This window comes from Gallus gallus, chromosome 8, assembly GCF_016699485.2.
Source record: "Gallus gallus isolate bGalGal1 chromosome 8, bGalGal1.mat.broiler.GRCg7b, whole genome shotgun sequence".
NCBI classification, from domain to species: domain Eukaryota; kingdom Metazoa; phylum Chordata; class Aves; order Galliformes; family Phasianidae; genus Gallus; species Gallus gallus.
In genome coordinates this window covers 17,126,438-17,141,144 of record NC_052539.1, presented here as the reverse complement: position 1 = coordinate 17,141,144, position 14,707 = coordinate 17,126,438, and the positions used below count along the sequence as shown (strand labels likewise).

At 35.3% G+C, this 14,707-nt stretch overlaps 1 protein-coding gene across 39 annotated transcripts in view; it reads left to right on the top strand.

Moving 5' to 3' along the window:
- The window catches only part of ADGRL2 (adhesion G protein-coupled receptor L2), a 382,604-nt gene that overhangs the window by 365,072 nt on the left and 2,825 nt on the right, over nucleotides 1-14,707 (top strand). For 14 of the 39 annotated variants that reach the window (NM_001190477.2, XM_040704608.2, XM_040704611.2 and 11 more), the window contains 7 exons: nucleotides 3,030-3,121; nucleotides 3,970-4,014; nucleotides 4,303-4,329; nucleotides 4,998-5,166; nucleotides 8,674-8,802; nucleotides 9,219-9,315; nucleotides 11,999-12,127. In NM_001190477.2, the coding sequence (NP_001177406.2) occupies nucleotides 3,030-3,121; nucleotides 3,970-4,014; nucleotides 4,303-4,329; nucleotides 4,998-5,166; nucleotides 8,674-8,802; nucleotides 9,219-9,315; nucleotides 11,999-12,127 (688 nt within the window). Of the gene's footprint in view, nucleotides 1-3,029; nucleotides 3,122-3,969; nucleotides 4,015-4,302; nucleotides 4,330-4,997; nucleotides 5,167-8,673; nucleotides 8,803-9,218; nucleotides 9,316-11,998; nucleotides 12,128-12,352; nucleotides 12,435-12,932; nucleotides 14,699-14,707 lie in introns of those variants that run through there. The other 25 variants (XM_040704617.2, XM_040704615.2, XM_040704616.2 and 22 more) reach the window with 14 other exon arrangements.

Here is a 14,707-nt window from a genome sequence, read left to right as displayed (position 1 = left end):
GTGAAGGTACTAAATGTGCTTCCTTTTTGTACAGACCTTTCCTCCACATGCATTTCTCACCAGGAAAAATGATTTAGCCATTCCTTCTAGAAGTAATTACTCTCCAACAAGTTCCCTTCTCTCGCTGCTTAGTGTCTGGTGTAATAATATGGCAGGATGCCCAAAACTCATGAGTTCCTCCAAAACAATCAATTTCTAGATGAAAAGCTGCGAGGAAGCCAAAAGTGACTGCATTTATAGCAGATTTGGTTGCAGTTTTTGTAAGCAGGCAGAATAGGCTTTCGGTAATGACACGATGTTCTAAAGGATGCCAGTGTGTTTGAACAAGCAGCAAATGGTGGTCTTTGACTGCTGAAACTATGCAATATTTCACAATGATGGAGTAACAAGTATCATATGCTCTGTTGTCATAGTTACTTTGTCTTCAAAGTACAGTATTTTGCTTTCTTTCTTTTTTTTTTCCTTAAGAAGGCTCCTTCAGCTATTGTGAATTATTTTCAGAGTATTATTTTCTGTCAGCTGTTTTTAGGGCTCTATTTTCTAAATTAGGATTAAAGCATATAGTAAGAAAGTGTTATATGCAGTTATTCTGCAGTTCAGCGAGGACATATAAACAGACAGAGCTTAATAGCTACATAAAACCTGAACATACTGGAGCTTGGATAAGGTTCTGGGGTAGCGTCATGACTACTTGTATGTCACCAGAGGAGCCTCAGTATCTTAAATACAAGCTTTTGTTCTTCATATGTCAGACCAACACTACACTCTTACCGAGAATCAGAGGATAAAAACCTCATGTTTCATAAGGTCATCATTTATGGACTTAGCTGAGCCTATGAGTTTTTAATCCAAGAACGATGTAGCTGCTACAATGCAGGATGCTTCAGGGTAGCTCCTTAGGCAAAGAGCTGCCCTGTAAATGCTGTTCTGAACTGGATTGTGCAATCCCAGAGGCACAGATTGCAACCAAAGTTGATTTCCATGTTAGCGTTGGCATGGGGCATCTCTTTAGCACTTAATCTGTTTGTTTTCACAAAAAGTAAATTGAAGTTAAGCAAGCTGGAGGAGTTCATCTTATACTAGCTACAAAAATGTGCAAATAACTTTTTCAAATACAGAATAATGAAACCTGCCTGACAAGGCATGGAACTGAAGGCCAGAGCCCACTCTCATTTCTGCTACAAAGGCCAGAGACAGGAGCAACTTGCTTAGTCATCCAAGTAACATAAGCTGCACAGTGGAAATGTAGATAAGAGAAACAAAATTATCACAATGATGCAATGAAATGTTTCTCAGCTGGTTACTCATAACTCAGAGTTTATAAAAGACAGTCGACACAGACATGAGATATTGAAACTTTTATTTGCAGCAGTGGAAATAGTGCTTAATTTACGTACATACTTGCACTTAAAGTTTGCATATTTTCTGTCACTTTTTGAAACACTGAGAAGTGAATTGTAAAAGCTTATTTTTGTTATTTGCATCACATACACTTTTTGTGTGAATGTCAAGATGCAGTTGTAAAAACATTTTATTTTGAATCAGGACTGATAAGGTCAAAAGCTGACAATCGCTGCTCTGGTGTTGAGAACTACAGTATGGAACACAGTGTCCGTTCTGATTTTGACGCTGCAGCAGCAGAGATAACATGGTTGCCCTTAGCAGTAGGAATTATTTCTGTGATAAATGTTTTTATTAAACAGACTGGGATCAAAGTCTTCAAAATGCTCCTCTTTATTGTTAAGATCTTCTCTTTATTAGGATTTCAATTACATTTCTGACTATTGTGGCACAGCTGTAGGAACACTTCTGGTATGAACCCAGTGTTATAAACACTGTGAGGATTTTGATGTCTCAAACCAAAGGCTCCCCAAATTAGAAGTATGAGCTTGATGATTCTCCATCAGTTACCATTTAAAGATACATAGGGAAAATTCAAAGAATGGGATTATAATTCCTATCTATCTAATACATCCAAGCATATTCTTCCCTCTTCTACTACCTTTTGGTTTAGGTATTTGTTATGTACTGTTGTACTAAAAGATAGGGATGTATTTTCTTCTTCAAGAAAGGACATGGCTTTTGCTGTTTTCAAACACAGAATTTTATTTGAATTGTTTGCATGATAGGGGACAGCACACAGTAATTATTCAGACTGTTTACAATGTTTCAACCCATTCTTGCAGACATCCTTGTATTTGGCTTTCTGGGGCTCTTCACATGTTTTAAAATCGGTAGCAGAAAGGCATATAGTGCCTCTGATATCTGTGATTCTATTTCACAATAGGAGACTTGTGAAATAAAGAAACAAAAATATAAAAATTACTTTCAGTATCTTCCTTGATGTCTATATGTAGTGCAAGAATAAGACAGCATAGTCCTTTACTTCAGGTGGCATGCAGTCTTGCTTTAACAGAATCCAGTCTACAGAATGAGAGAGAGGGCAGTAGGGAGGGTACACCCATAGCATATGTCTATGGCACTGTTAAATTTGATGTATTTGCTACCTCTTTATGTTTCTTTTTCTTTTCTATTTTTTTCAGTTACATTTTAGCTCTTTTCAAGAGCACAGTGGGATTTGTGAGGATAAAAAGGGAATTAAAAAAAAAAAAGGGTGAAATCAGCAAAGACGAAAAACCTTCTGAGAGCAGAATGGGATTGTGAAAAGGCAACTAGTATAGCACAGATGGAAAGTAATGCCAGAATTTAGAGGTGGAGGTGAGCAGGGGTTGAAAGCAGCATGCTGGAAGATGGAGATAGATGGACACTGACACGTGTTGGATATGAGCTGAATATGGCTGGTTTGTGGCACTTTGGTCAATTCAGCAAAATTAAGTGAAACAATAACTTAAAACATTTTTGCCCCTCATCTGTATTTGCAATCACTTCTTACAGACAGTCTGATAAAGTTACTCAGTTTCTCTACATATTAGAAAATAAACTATGGAGGTTTTGTTTAGTCTGTAACATCATCATTATTCAACCTTTCACTTGAAGTAGTTTAATTTCATTCTTATCTGTTTTGACAGCTGAATCTTATCTTCTTGGTGATCACATTGTGCAAAATGGTGAAGCACTCAAACACTTTGAAACCAGACTCTAGCAGGTTGGAAAACATTAAGTAAGTGCTTTGTGTTCAAGTATGAGAACTGTGATTATTTTCTGATTGCTGAACTGATTGAAAGCTACTCTCCATTAGTAGCACATGCCATTCTCTCCCAGCAACTGCAGATGTCAATTAGAAGCAAACAGAACCAATCCTGCTCTCGTCACATTGTTTCCGTAATGTCACAAATACTGGTCAAAATTAGATAATGTCAGCCTGGAACTAGTGCCAAGAAAGTGTTTCATGGAAATACCACTGCACTGTAGTAATTTCATTTGCATTTAAAATGCAGTTCAAAAATGATGTTCCTGTTTGCATGACTGATATGATTATATTAAGTTTGTTTTGTTAAATGACTTTTTGATTTAAGGATTCTGAGCAGTTTCTACTCGTAATCCTGTTCTCCCAAGAGAATTGACTCTATTATTATTGTTAACTTGAAGATTATCTGCTGTTTTCATGCTAATTTAGCAAATGTTTACTTTATCTTGGTGCTGTACTGCAGTATCCTTTTTGCAGAGTAATGCAAGTGTTATATAATTAACGAGGTTTTGTCAGCTCTTGCTTCTTTAGATAGCCTTTTAGCGTATAGCTTTATGTTGTACTGAAGGTTCTTGTTATCAACACTGAAGGGATGGTGCAACTTTATAATACTAAGGGTTGGATGTGAAAGGGTCTTAGAGATTTGCTTTGAATTTTGAAAATGGCAAAGGGAGATATTCAGTAAGGCTAACATTGTGACTAGATGTTATGGATAGGTCAGTATCAGCTTCATTGCATGTTGCATGATGAGAGAGAGAGCTAATCTTTAGCATCTCTCTCTTTTCTTCCTTTTCCTCTTTCTGTCTTCTCATCCACACCAGTAATTACCGTGTTTGTGATGGCTACTATAATACGGACTTACCTGGGTAAGATAGAACCCTACATTAACAAATTTCTGGCATGACTTTTAACTTTACAAACTCGGTCAATATTGTGGATTGCCCTTAATTTTAATTAACTAGTTTTGAGATACCTGATTTGCTAAAGAATTTTTAACTATTATATGCCTTTATAATTTTAAATTGCTTGCCTCTGCATTTTGAATTTCCTAATTTTGACTAATTTTTATAGACAATTAAAAATGCTCTTATTAATTTCTGTTTCAATTCTGTCTAATAATTTTGTTTCTCTTTTCTGCTTATAATGCTTTCTAGCTATGAAGATAATAAGCCATTTATCAAGTAAGATCATTAGTTAGATGTGGAATTCACTGACTAAATTCCCTTTCCCTTTCATTCTGTGCCGTTCTCTACAGTTCCTTTTCCTTAACCTATTCATGATGGAATCTTTTTTGCACTATTCTATAGAGCAATATCCATATTTTTGCCACATTTCAGCAGAGTTTCTTCATGCAGAAGTTAGATCATCTAGCTTCAGTTTAGCTGAGTTTATCAGAGCATTAAAGATTTGGGCTCTAGGCTTTTAATCTGCTGTTTAACCTTTGTGCATTTGTGTTACATTATTTGGTGTTATTTAGCAGCACCACTGTTTAAAATCTATGCTGTGATTAGTGGCTAAGCCAGATTTATCAGTCTCTTTTGTAATAGCAGATAAGGCAATGGAGTAGTTGGGGTTTGCACTATACTTCGACATTTCAAAGTATTTTTGACATCCTATGCAGTTCTTGAGAAAGAAAAAGGTCATATCTACTCTCGCTGTTTTCACTGGAGACTAAAAGTACCAAATGGAATTGTTCTTTCTTTAATAGATGAAAGGTTAAACCCAAGGAATTTTTACAATTGAATATGAACCTAGTAAAAGTCAACTGCAGGAACTGAAATGTTAATATTGGATTTGGCAACATGCAATCTTGTTAAGTAATGTTAGTAAAATTAATTTTCTTTTACAGATCCTGGGTCCTGGGTGCATTTGCTCTCCTGTGTCTTCTTGGCCTAACGTGGTCATTTGGCCTGCTGTTTATCAATGAGGGAACAGTTGTGATGACGTATCTCTTCACAGTATTTAATGCTTTCCAAGGAATGTTTATTTTCATCTTTCATTGTGCCCTTCAAAAGAAAGTAAGTTACAAAAAACAGAAACATGTGCTCTCTATGTCTTTAAAAATATCACGTGTTTCTTGAAAAATAGAGAAAAGTACATTTCAAGAACAAAAAGGAGTATTTTGAAGAAGTTTAAGGAAGAGAGCAGGAACAAAAACAGTTCTTGCTGTGTGTGCTTCAGAGAGTCATTTAACTGCTCTTTGGCCTGTATGAATTTAAAATGGATGCACTGTTTCCAACCTGGGCTTTAAAAGTTTAGAGGCTTTGGGAAGATAATTATTACAGAAGGTGTACTGTTTAACATTGGTGATGTGGTATGTATGATTTTGAATTCACAGCCAAAAGTCCTTTATGCACTTATGAATCAAATCCTGCCTGCAGCACCACAAACAAAGGATCTTTTACAAAATCAGCCCATCTCAGCCTGGAAACATTCTCTCAGATCAAGGCAAAGACCTCTCATGAGGTCCTATTAAGCTGCCACATAAAACTACAGGTGATAGGCAGGGATTATGCTGCGAGCATTTGTTCATTACAAAATTAAGTCAGATCTGAAAATTAATTTCATTTTGAACTTCACCACACCTAAAGAAAAAGTAGCCATTAACTGCAGACAACTGGTAATGAGGGTAGTTTACTAAGTACACCAGCGTGACTACTTGTTTTCAAGCATTTGCGTCCCCCTGCAAACCAATAAGTAAGTGCTCTTTACTGGAGAAACTGGAATCCCCTGGCAACTACCTTCCATAATGAAGAGATGCTCTAAATTAGTTTTGGTCCCCTTTGCCCAGATCTGCTGCTGAGAGGGAAGCTCACAGAGGAGAGACAAACAGACAAGTTAGAATGAATTGAAGGGCACAGCTAGGTGGGATCAGGTCTCCCGCTCTTCTTCTGTGTCCCAGACTGAGAGTGGAGACTTTTCATGCCTTAGAGATGCTCCAGTGAAGGATAAAAGGAAAATGCTTATAGAAGGCATGGCAAATGAAAATGAGTTAAGAGCAAAGGGGAAGTGTATATGTCAGAAAAAGCCCACCACAAACAATAAGATAAAATGCAGTAAGTCTGTTTGGAAATACCCAACCTGCAATATTTAGGTTCTAAATATTTTTACCATTTTTAGGCAGGAGGCCTAACAGTTATTAACTCCGTTTATAATTAGTTCACCAGAGACACAATTAACTGATATTTATGAAGTGGTTCAAGATTCTTGAATAAAAGATTATTATGTATGGGCAAAATCACATTCTTGCATGTTCTCAGCTCTAACAGTACCAGTTAGAATTGATGTGGACAATGGCTTTCAGACATGTTTTGGGAAAAGATGTGGAAAACAGAATGGATTTTATCCAGAGGAAAATGGCATAGCTTTCGTTTTGAGATAATAAAAACACACTTGGAGAGGAGAGTGATCATAAGAAAAGAGGGAAGAAATTTTCAAAATGTAAATAATTTCTAGATTAAGGTTTCATATCATGTTGCTTTTTTATCACTTGTGTTGGGCTTGAAAATAAAAAACAGACTCTGATTTTATTTCTTTTTACAGCTGTGCATTGTTTTTTTATTAAGTGGAGTCAGCAAAAAGCAATATAAAAATACCAGTCAAGTGTGAAAAAGCATAACCTGGAACAATAAGATTTATACCTGAAAGAATGTTAAAGCTGCCATTTAAGATTTTTAAGTTTCGATGAGTTTGACTGGATATCATCCGATCCTCTGTCTGCATAGCTAATATAGTCTTTTTATTCTGTTATTACTACTTGGTCACTAAATTGAACAGAGAAATAGAATTGTGAAAGTGAAAACTATTATGTTTGCAGTTCTGACAGGATGATAGTGCCGTTGTTTCCAACTATTTCCAACAAGCTATAATTTAGAAATAATGACAGAGGAATGCGCTGTACTGACGGATAATGCACATTCACAGCAATATAGGCATTAGGCAAAACCAGCCCTGGAGGGTGGTATTTGGGTGAAAATATAGTTTTGATTGCTATCGTCTCTACCATATAGTGTTCTGGAACATTTAATATCCATTAATGGTCAGGAATGTGTTTTCTTAAGTGTTGTAGTCTCTAGTGATTATATATAGAGACTTAGAATCTTTATTTTTGCATTTTCAAAAATGAAAGTCTGTGTCCAGGCCTTTCTGTTTTCCTTTTTGTATGTGTGTTTTGTGCTGATATTGGTAGGAGTTCACTTAAAATGTGTATGATATACTTCTAAATAGATGAGTTGTTGTCCTGGGATTTAAATTAAAGCATTAACTATTCAAATTTTCCTGAACTTCATAGTTTATAGAAACACCACATTATGTACTCAATGATAAAGTTCTTGGAATATTGAAAAAGGTGCATGGCATACGTAAATCCACACTGTTAATTTTTTGCATTTTTCCTTCTTTCATTTCTCAGTTTTACATACACATAACTTTATTTCTGTCCCATATATTCTGTAGGCCAAGCAGAATTTACAGATTAGCTGAAATGTCACTGTTCAGAGGAATTTAGGAGTCTCATTGATGCACATGAGACTCCTGGATTACCAAGTAGCTGGCAGAAGATTTATGAATGTAACATTTGGCATCCTTACAAGTTTTATCCAGTGCATCCTTTCACTGATCGTGTTGCCAGGATACGTGTGCTCTTTTATGTTATTGGAAAATAAATAGCAATGTAGCAGTCATCAAATGTGAGAGAATTAAAAGCTCTATAAAATCATCCAGATTATTTCTATGACAATGTTCATGCATATGAATTACAAGACTAAAGTTTCCAGTACTTCAATGGAAACAAAAGGTAAATAAGTGCAGGCCGAATACTAAAATCATTATATGGTCAGAAGAGACAATAGCAAAGATTCTACTTCTTGGTCCTAAAAGCAAAAGATGCTTAGTTTTCCCAGCCTTTATGGTTCAACACCTGGCTCTGACCTTTGCTGGTGCCCCACCACTGCAGCTGGTGAACTAGCGACTATTTGAATTACCCTGAGTAACTTCATGTGAAAAAATGCTCATAGTCCTTGCAGTTTAGACTAAATACAGTCTTCTTGGCATGCTTTTCTGGAAGGAATAACTTAAATGGGTAGTACTGAGAAGCTCAAAGGCCTCAGCCTTTCTTTCATGCCAGGATGGGAAGACAGGCTTTCTATGGCTTTTGCACCAAAAACTATTGCAAACAATGACTATTTTCAGCCAATATTCAGTTCGGGTAAACAACTGTATTAATCTACAATATGAAGACAAAACAAAAATCATCCCATAAGAAGTCAGCAACAATTATTCATACACATCTAAATGATATATATATACACCTTAGAAATTATTCAAAAATCCTGGCTAGCCAATAATGCTGCCATTAAGTAAGGTAAAACATCTAATTTTGCTAATGGCCATCATTTCAGTAGACAAGAATTATGTGTTCGTTCGAAAAGCAGTTGAGTATTTTCAGTGCAAGATTGCTGTCTTTTTGCCAGTGAAGGTATTTTTCACTCTATTTTTTGTGCTAAAGTATTTTTTTTTCCTCGTAGGTACGTAAGGAATACGGCAAATGCTTCCGACATTCCTACTGCTGTGGTGGACTACCAACTGAGAGTCCTCACAGTTCAGTGAAGGCATCAACAACAAGAACTAGTGCTCGCTATTCCTCTGGTACTCAGGTAACAAAGATTTTGACAACATCTTTTAATTAACCTTATTTATAAAAAGCCCACTGAGATGTGCTCCAATCAGAAGTAGTAATTGTCTTCTCATTATTATCACTTAGGTGGCAAATACATACTTCTGCATGCTAGAATTGATTTCTTTTTAAAGATTTCATTTTAGTTTGGTCTAATGCAAACACGTTATTTTTCTTGTAATTGCGGGCTGGTTTATTGGAAGGTTTATACCATCATGTTTCATCTAAATGAAATTTAATAAATTAGAGTTGTAATAACAGAGGATGGAGCTTTGCTCTCTGCTATAAGAATGGCTTACTTTAGTCCAAAATAAATGAGAATATATAATAGTATGTAAGTAGGAAAACGTCTTCAGTAACTTAATGCACTTCTGTCTTGTTGCTTTACATTAACAGAGTCGTATAAGGAGGATGTGGAATGACACTGTGAGAAAACAATCTGAATCTTCTTTTATCTCAGGTGACATCAACAGCACTTCAACACTTAATCAAGGTCAGTCACTGGGAACATTTCAGTTTTAGAAGACTTAAATTTTTTACAGATTTTATATAACTTAATTTAACACAGAAGAATTGAAACGAATGTGTTGAAAAAAAGAAATCTGGAACAAATGTACTCTAAAAGCAGAGTTTTAAAGTCATCCACCAGCACGTTTTAAAGCCATGTTCCCTCAGCTGGCCCCCTGATATAGAAGTTGAATTCCTCCATTCATGGGAGCGCATTTAAATAAGTTTCATCAATAATTTAACTTAAAAGCAAGATCATAATTTTAAATCTTTCCTAACCTTTATAGGTTAAATCTGAAACAGAAATATGAGTGCAGTAACATTTTAATGCATATTTGACTATGATTTTTAGGTGCAGAAATTTTCCCAGTGAAATCTAATTGATATCATTTCTATGCAAAAGATGTCTGTAAAGCATTTATCTTTTTTATTTCAAAGAGCATTGTATCTGTCACATGGGATAGAATCCAGATTTTCAGGCGCAGAAGCCAAAACTTTAAGTTTCTTATCTTGATTAGACTTTGAAATCTGTAACTGCATTTTCATGTCCACTTAGAAGACAAGGGTATTAATCAACACAGAATGTCCCTTCTTTTCTCCACTTCCCCCACCCCTTTTCTTTAAAGCAGTTTAAGTAATGGAGGCGAAGACTGTGAAAGCCAAGCTCACAGTCTATTGTTCCACTCACATCCCTCAGAGACAAACATGTAGTTCTGACCAGTTCCTGCTTGGCTTAAAAAGTTTCAAACAGAAAATTTACCATTGTCAGGACTACTGTAAAACCCTTGTGAACCACAAATAGCAAATTTTCTCCCTTGTGCTTTTTTCAAGATTCGGTGGTTGAGACCTGTACTTAACTCATGTTTGCTTTGGAAGTAAAAAGTGTAGTATTTGGCAAAAGACGAGATTTCAAAAAGCATGATCCTACTGGCTTACAGAAATATCTAAGACGACTGGTGTGTCTTGTTGTTCCCTCCTGAATCTTTATGTTCCTCTGGCAAAAAAAAAAGAAAAGAAAAGAAAAAAAAAATTCCTAAGTAGAAAATGTATTTCTTATTTCATTTATTAAAAGTGCACAAATATGGTATAAATAAAAGTCTGGGATTTCACCATAGGAGGTACGCTTTGCCCATGCTACAGCTTCAGGTGGTTCAGAGCTGAGCACAGATCTTGGAGGCTTTTCCCTGCTGTGGAGCTCCAGTCTCATCACTTGAGATACCACTTGAGATGCTCTGCGATGGCTAGAAAAAATTAATTGATGCTATTGTTATTCAATTACAATAATTTTGCTACCTTAGTGATAAGTACCTGTAAGAAAAGTTTAGTGATTATCTAGTAATTAGTGTTGGTTTTCCTTAGAATAAAAATCAGTGCCTTAAAGGTGGCAGAAAAACTTTGCATTGGTTAAAAAAATTGCATACTATAAATAATTCCAGATTGTAATTCCAATAAAGATATTAAACATGATACACAACAAAAGGTATCTCAGTTTCTTGTAGGAATTAGATTACAACTGAAAAAAGTTACAGTGAGCCATTTTGTAGTTGTTCACTGATACAAACTATCATTATCAGGCCATAGATCTCTGCATCTTAGATTTTTCTGCTTCTGTTCAGTGCCAAGCATTAATTTAGAATATAATACTACTTTTTCCATTGCCAAATAAAAATACAGTATAAAGACACAGCTGGCTTTTTAGCTTTCCGTGGGTCTGTGATACACATTCTGATTTATTGCTGTGCTGTGCAACAGAGAAGGAAGTAGAAGTTTAACTTAATTGTTTAATATAAGTTTTCTTTGTCATTTTTCCAGACAGTTTTTTCCTTCAGTATCTAGAAGTCAGAGATTAACTGTCTTTTTAGATCTCAAAAGATGTTTTTTATTTTTCTAATTCTTCTGAATTCTTTAAATGATGTTGCACTAGCATAGAAACTAGGTTCTAAAAGATCTGTTCATTCCTGTAGTATCATGCTTCACATTACATTGTTTGTAAACTGATTGTTTAAATAAAATTTGTCATTCAAGTAATTCTTTTTTAAAACCTGGCAGATAAACTTGTAGCATGTATGTCCCGGGAGAAAATGTGAATGCTCTGATTTCTTAGAGCAAATATTTTGCTTTCCCCTCAGCATGCATACTTTTGCATATACTAAGATATGCTTGCAGTTTGTCATCCACTGTCTGTTTGAAAACAGCAATTCCCTTCCACTCTCCATGTGTTTGTCATAAAGTGAATAACAGCTCTGATCCTGTCATATGAGATTTTTCAATACCTTTAAATTTAAGAAACTTGGTTCTCTCCATTCTGGACAGAAATGTTCCGTGATACCATTTTAAAAGTTGCAGTAGCTTTATGGCTTTATGTAGTACCTTGATCTCTACCCATTTAATTGCTATTCTTGTGTAACACCCATTTTGTATACATTAGTAAATATCACTCTCACCAGATGTTTACTTTGGGGATTTGGACAGCACCTGTGAATTACTGGAATCTAACTGTATTTTCCTACTCCCGTTTCGAATGTATAGCTCAGATATACTCAGAAATTTTCAACTGAATTACATTTGACAGGTTCTACATGATTCATGATGAATAAAAAATATTCTTTATTGAAACTGTCAGAATAAAATTAAAGAACTGACATTTTTTTCTGTTTCTTTTGCTTCAGGAATGACTGGCAATTACCTACTAACAAACCCTCTTCTTCGACCACACGGCACTAACAACCCCTATAACACATTGCTCGCTGAAACTGTTGTATGTAATGCCCCTTCAGCTCCTGTGTTTAACTCACCAGGTGTGCTTATACTTCCTGAATAAAACCGCTTTTCTTGGCTTGCTTCAAATCCCTTCTTTTCCCTAGACAGAAACTCAAGTTGCAATACCCTAGCCATACATTCTAAATTTCTGTCAGTTTGAGAAATACAGTATTACCAATGTCAGCTTGTAAAACTGCACTATATTATAGTAATGCCTTTGCCATAACAGTATTTACCAATAATTATCCATGTTTTTAACACAGGTGGCATAAATCTTAATATACTATTACAGGACTGACACCACATGGTCCGAGAGCCCATCTTCAAGATATATATCACTTAGAGGTATCATGTCTATGCAATGTAAGGTTGACTCTAAAGCTTGCTGAGAAAAACCTGCTCATGGAACAGATTAGGTACTAAAGCAATGCAAGGCATCTTGACACCTTTGGATACTGCAGCACAGAAAATTGTATCCAGCGTCAAACAGATCTATAGTATAGTGCAGCTTTATGGTAGATCATTTCCTTTAGGAAAATCAAGAGATTAACAGTTAGAACAGTTTAGTTATGTCGGAATAAAGGGTGTCATCACTTACCTAACATTTTGTTGTTACATTCTCTAGCTGCTTTTTTTAACTACAGTGCAGTTCATCAGTAAATATCTAGCAGTTACTGTTAGATGAGTCGTTAAGATCACTTTAGTATTACTGGAACAATAAATCTTTGATAAAGAGCTCATAAAACCTTGTTTCCAGATTTTATTTCAAGTTTCCTTTTTAACTGAACTGTAGTTTCTATTTTCATTCTCTTGTTCTCTTACTTTCCTTATGCTTTCCTCTAGCAACCTACAGAGAGACAAGTATGGGAGTAAAACTTAACTTTGCCTATCAAATGTAAATTTTTTCAGCATGATTTTTAATGGGCACAATTAAAACATAACTAGCGGTCATGAAGTAGACTCAGCGGGCAAGTGGTTCACAATTTGCAAATGAAATGTTTCCACATTCAAAAAGTACTTGCATACTGCTTTTTGGAAAACAACATGAGGTCTGTAGCAAACCCCATTGGTAACGGAAGTTATACAATGCTGAAATAATTTGCTGTTTAAAACCAAAGCAGTGTCAAGCAGAAACGCTTAACAATTTACTTATATTTTTACATTCCCACAGTAATCTTGCTACAGGCTATGGAAAGATTTCAAATAATTACCTGATCATGGGCAACAAAATTTGCCTCATCAAACCAATTTAAATATATTTCAGTATGCTTAACTCTGCAGTATATCATAGAAAACTCATTTTGGATTATCAGATACGTTTTGGTATCTGTTTAGCAAAAGAAAAGAGAATTAAAATTATAGAATTAAATCACTTTCATGAGGGAAATGAATGCCAGCATGTGGTCCATGTGTTGTCTACTTTTATAAATGCCATATGTTCTGCGCAGCTAAATCCATTGCAAGAAAAGCCTTAGAACATATATGAAATTGCAAAACTACAAAGTTGTTTAATCAAAGCTTAAGGAGACCTTTCAAACAACCCTCATCTCTGTTTAAATCAGTACACATGAAGAGGAGCTAACAGTAACAGAGTTACAAAATGATTTGCAAATTACTTAGAATTTATTTGGAAATTATTACTCTGCTTTCTAAAGTTGAAGACAAAAATCTTTTCATGAGAAAATGCAATTACTTTTTAATTGAAAACAGTATTTTCCAGAGACGATTGAATTTTCTAGGATAAGCTGCAGCTTTAATTATGAAAAAAAAACCAACAACAACAAAAACAAAAAATGTATAATCTTTTCCAAAACAACTCTTTTCTTATACTCCTCCAAGCCTTGCATATAATGCAGCAGCCTCACAGTGGTCAGTCTCATTTCAGTAAAGTCACTCCATTCTTTCTTCTGTAGATAAAAGTGATTTTCTAGGAATGCTTTAACCATCTGACTTTCCATGATTCAGACTGTTTAGTTTCTTTCAAAGTTTTTTCTTTTCCTTTGCTTGGGAAGCACTGTGCTGTCATAGTTTACATGTCTTTGTGTCTGTAGGAAATCCTTTTCTTTATTGTGTTATTCCCCCCCTACTACCACCAAAAAAAAAAAAAAAAAGAGTCAAAATCAAAACATGAAGACCTTAATCATCATAAGACTTCATTTTCTCCCCCAAACTTATTTTCATGTTTCTTAGCAGACTTACCCAATCTGTCATGTGTCCAGCAGCTATAAGATATCAGCCATGGCTGATTTCCTCTTCCCATTCCACAACTAATATTTATTGTTTGGTTTAATTTCTGTGACACATACTTAGAGAAATTCCTAACATTTCTGCATTTGACTTCCATGCCCATGGTAACTGTGGGCCTAACTCTTAATTAACTATTCTGGTTCATTCAGCGCTGTCACTGTGACTGATGCAGACTGCAGGCAAACTTTGACCTTTAGAAGCCTGGGGCCGTTGTTGGCAGACAGAATTAGTGCAAAAAAATTACATTAAGTGGGAAAAGAAAAGCTGTTATTGCTTAGTAATCTAATTTGCTGAACCCTTGCTCTGACTAAGTTGCTGAGAAGCTCAGTAATTCTTCATCATGTTACAATAAATCATTTTACTTTCTTTTA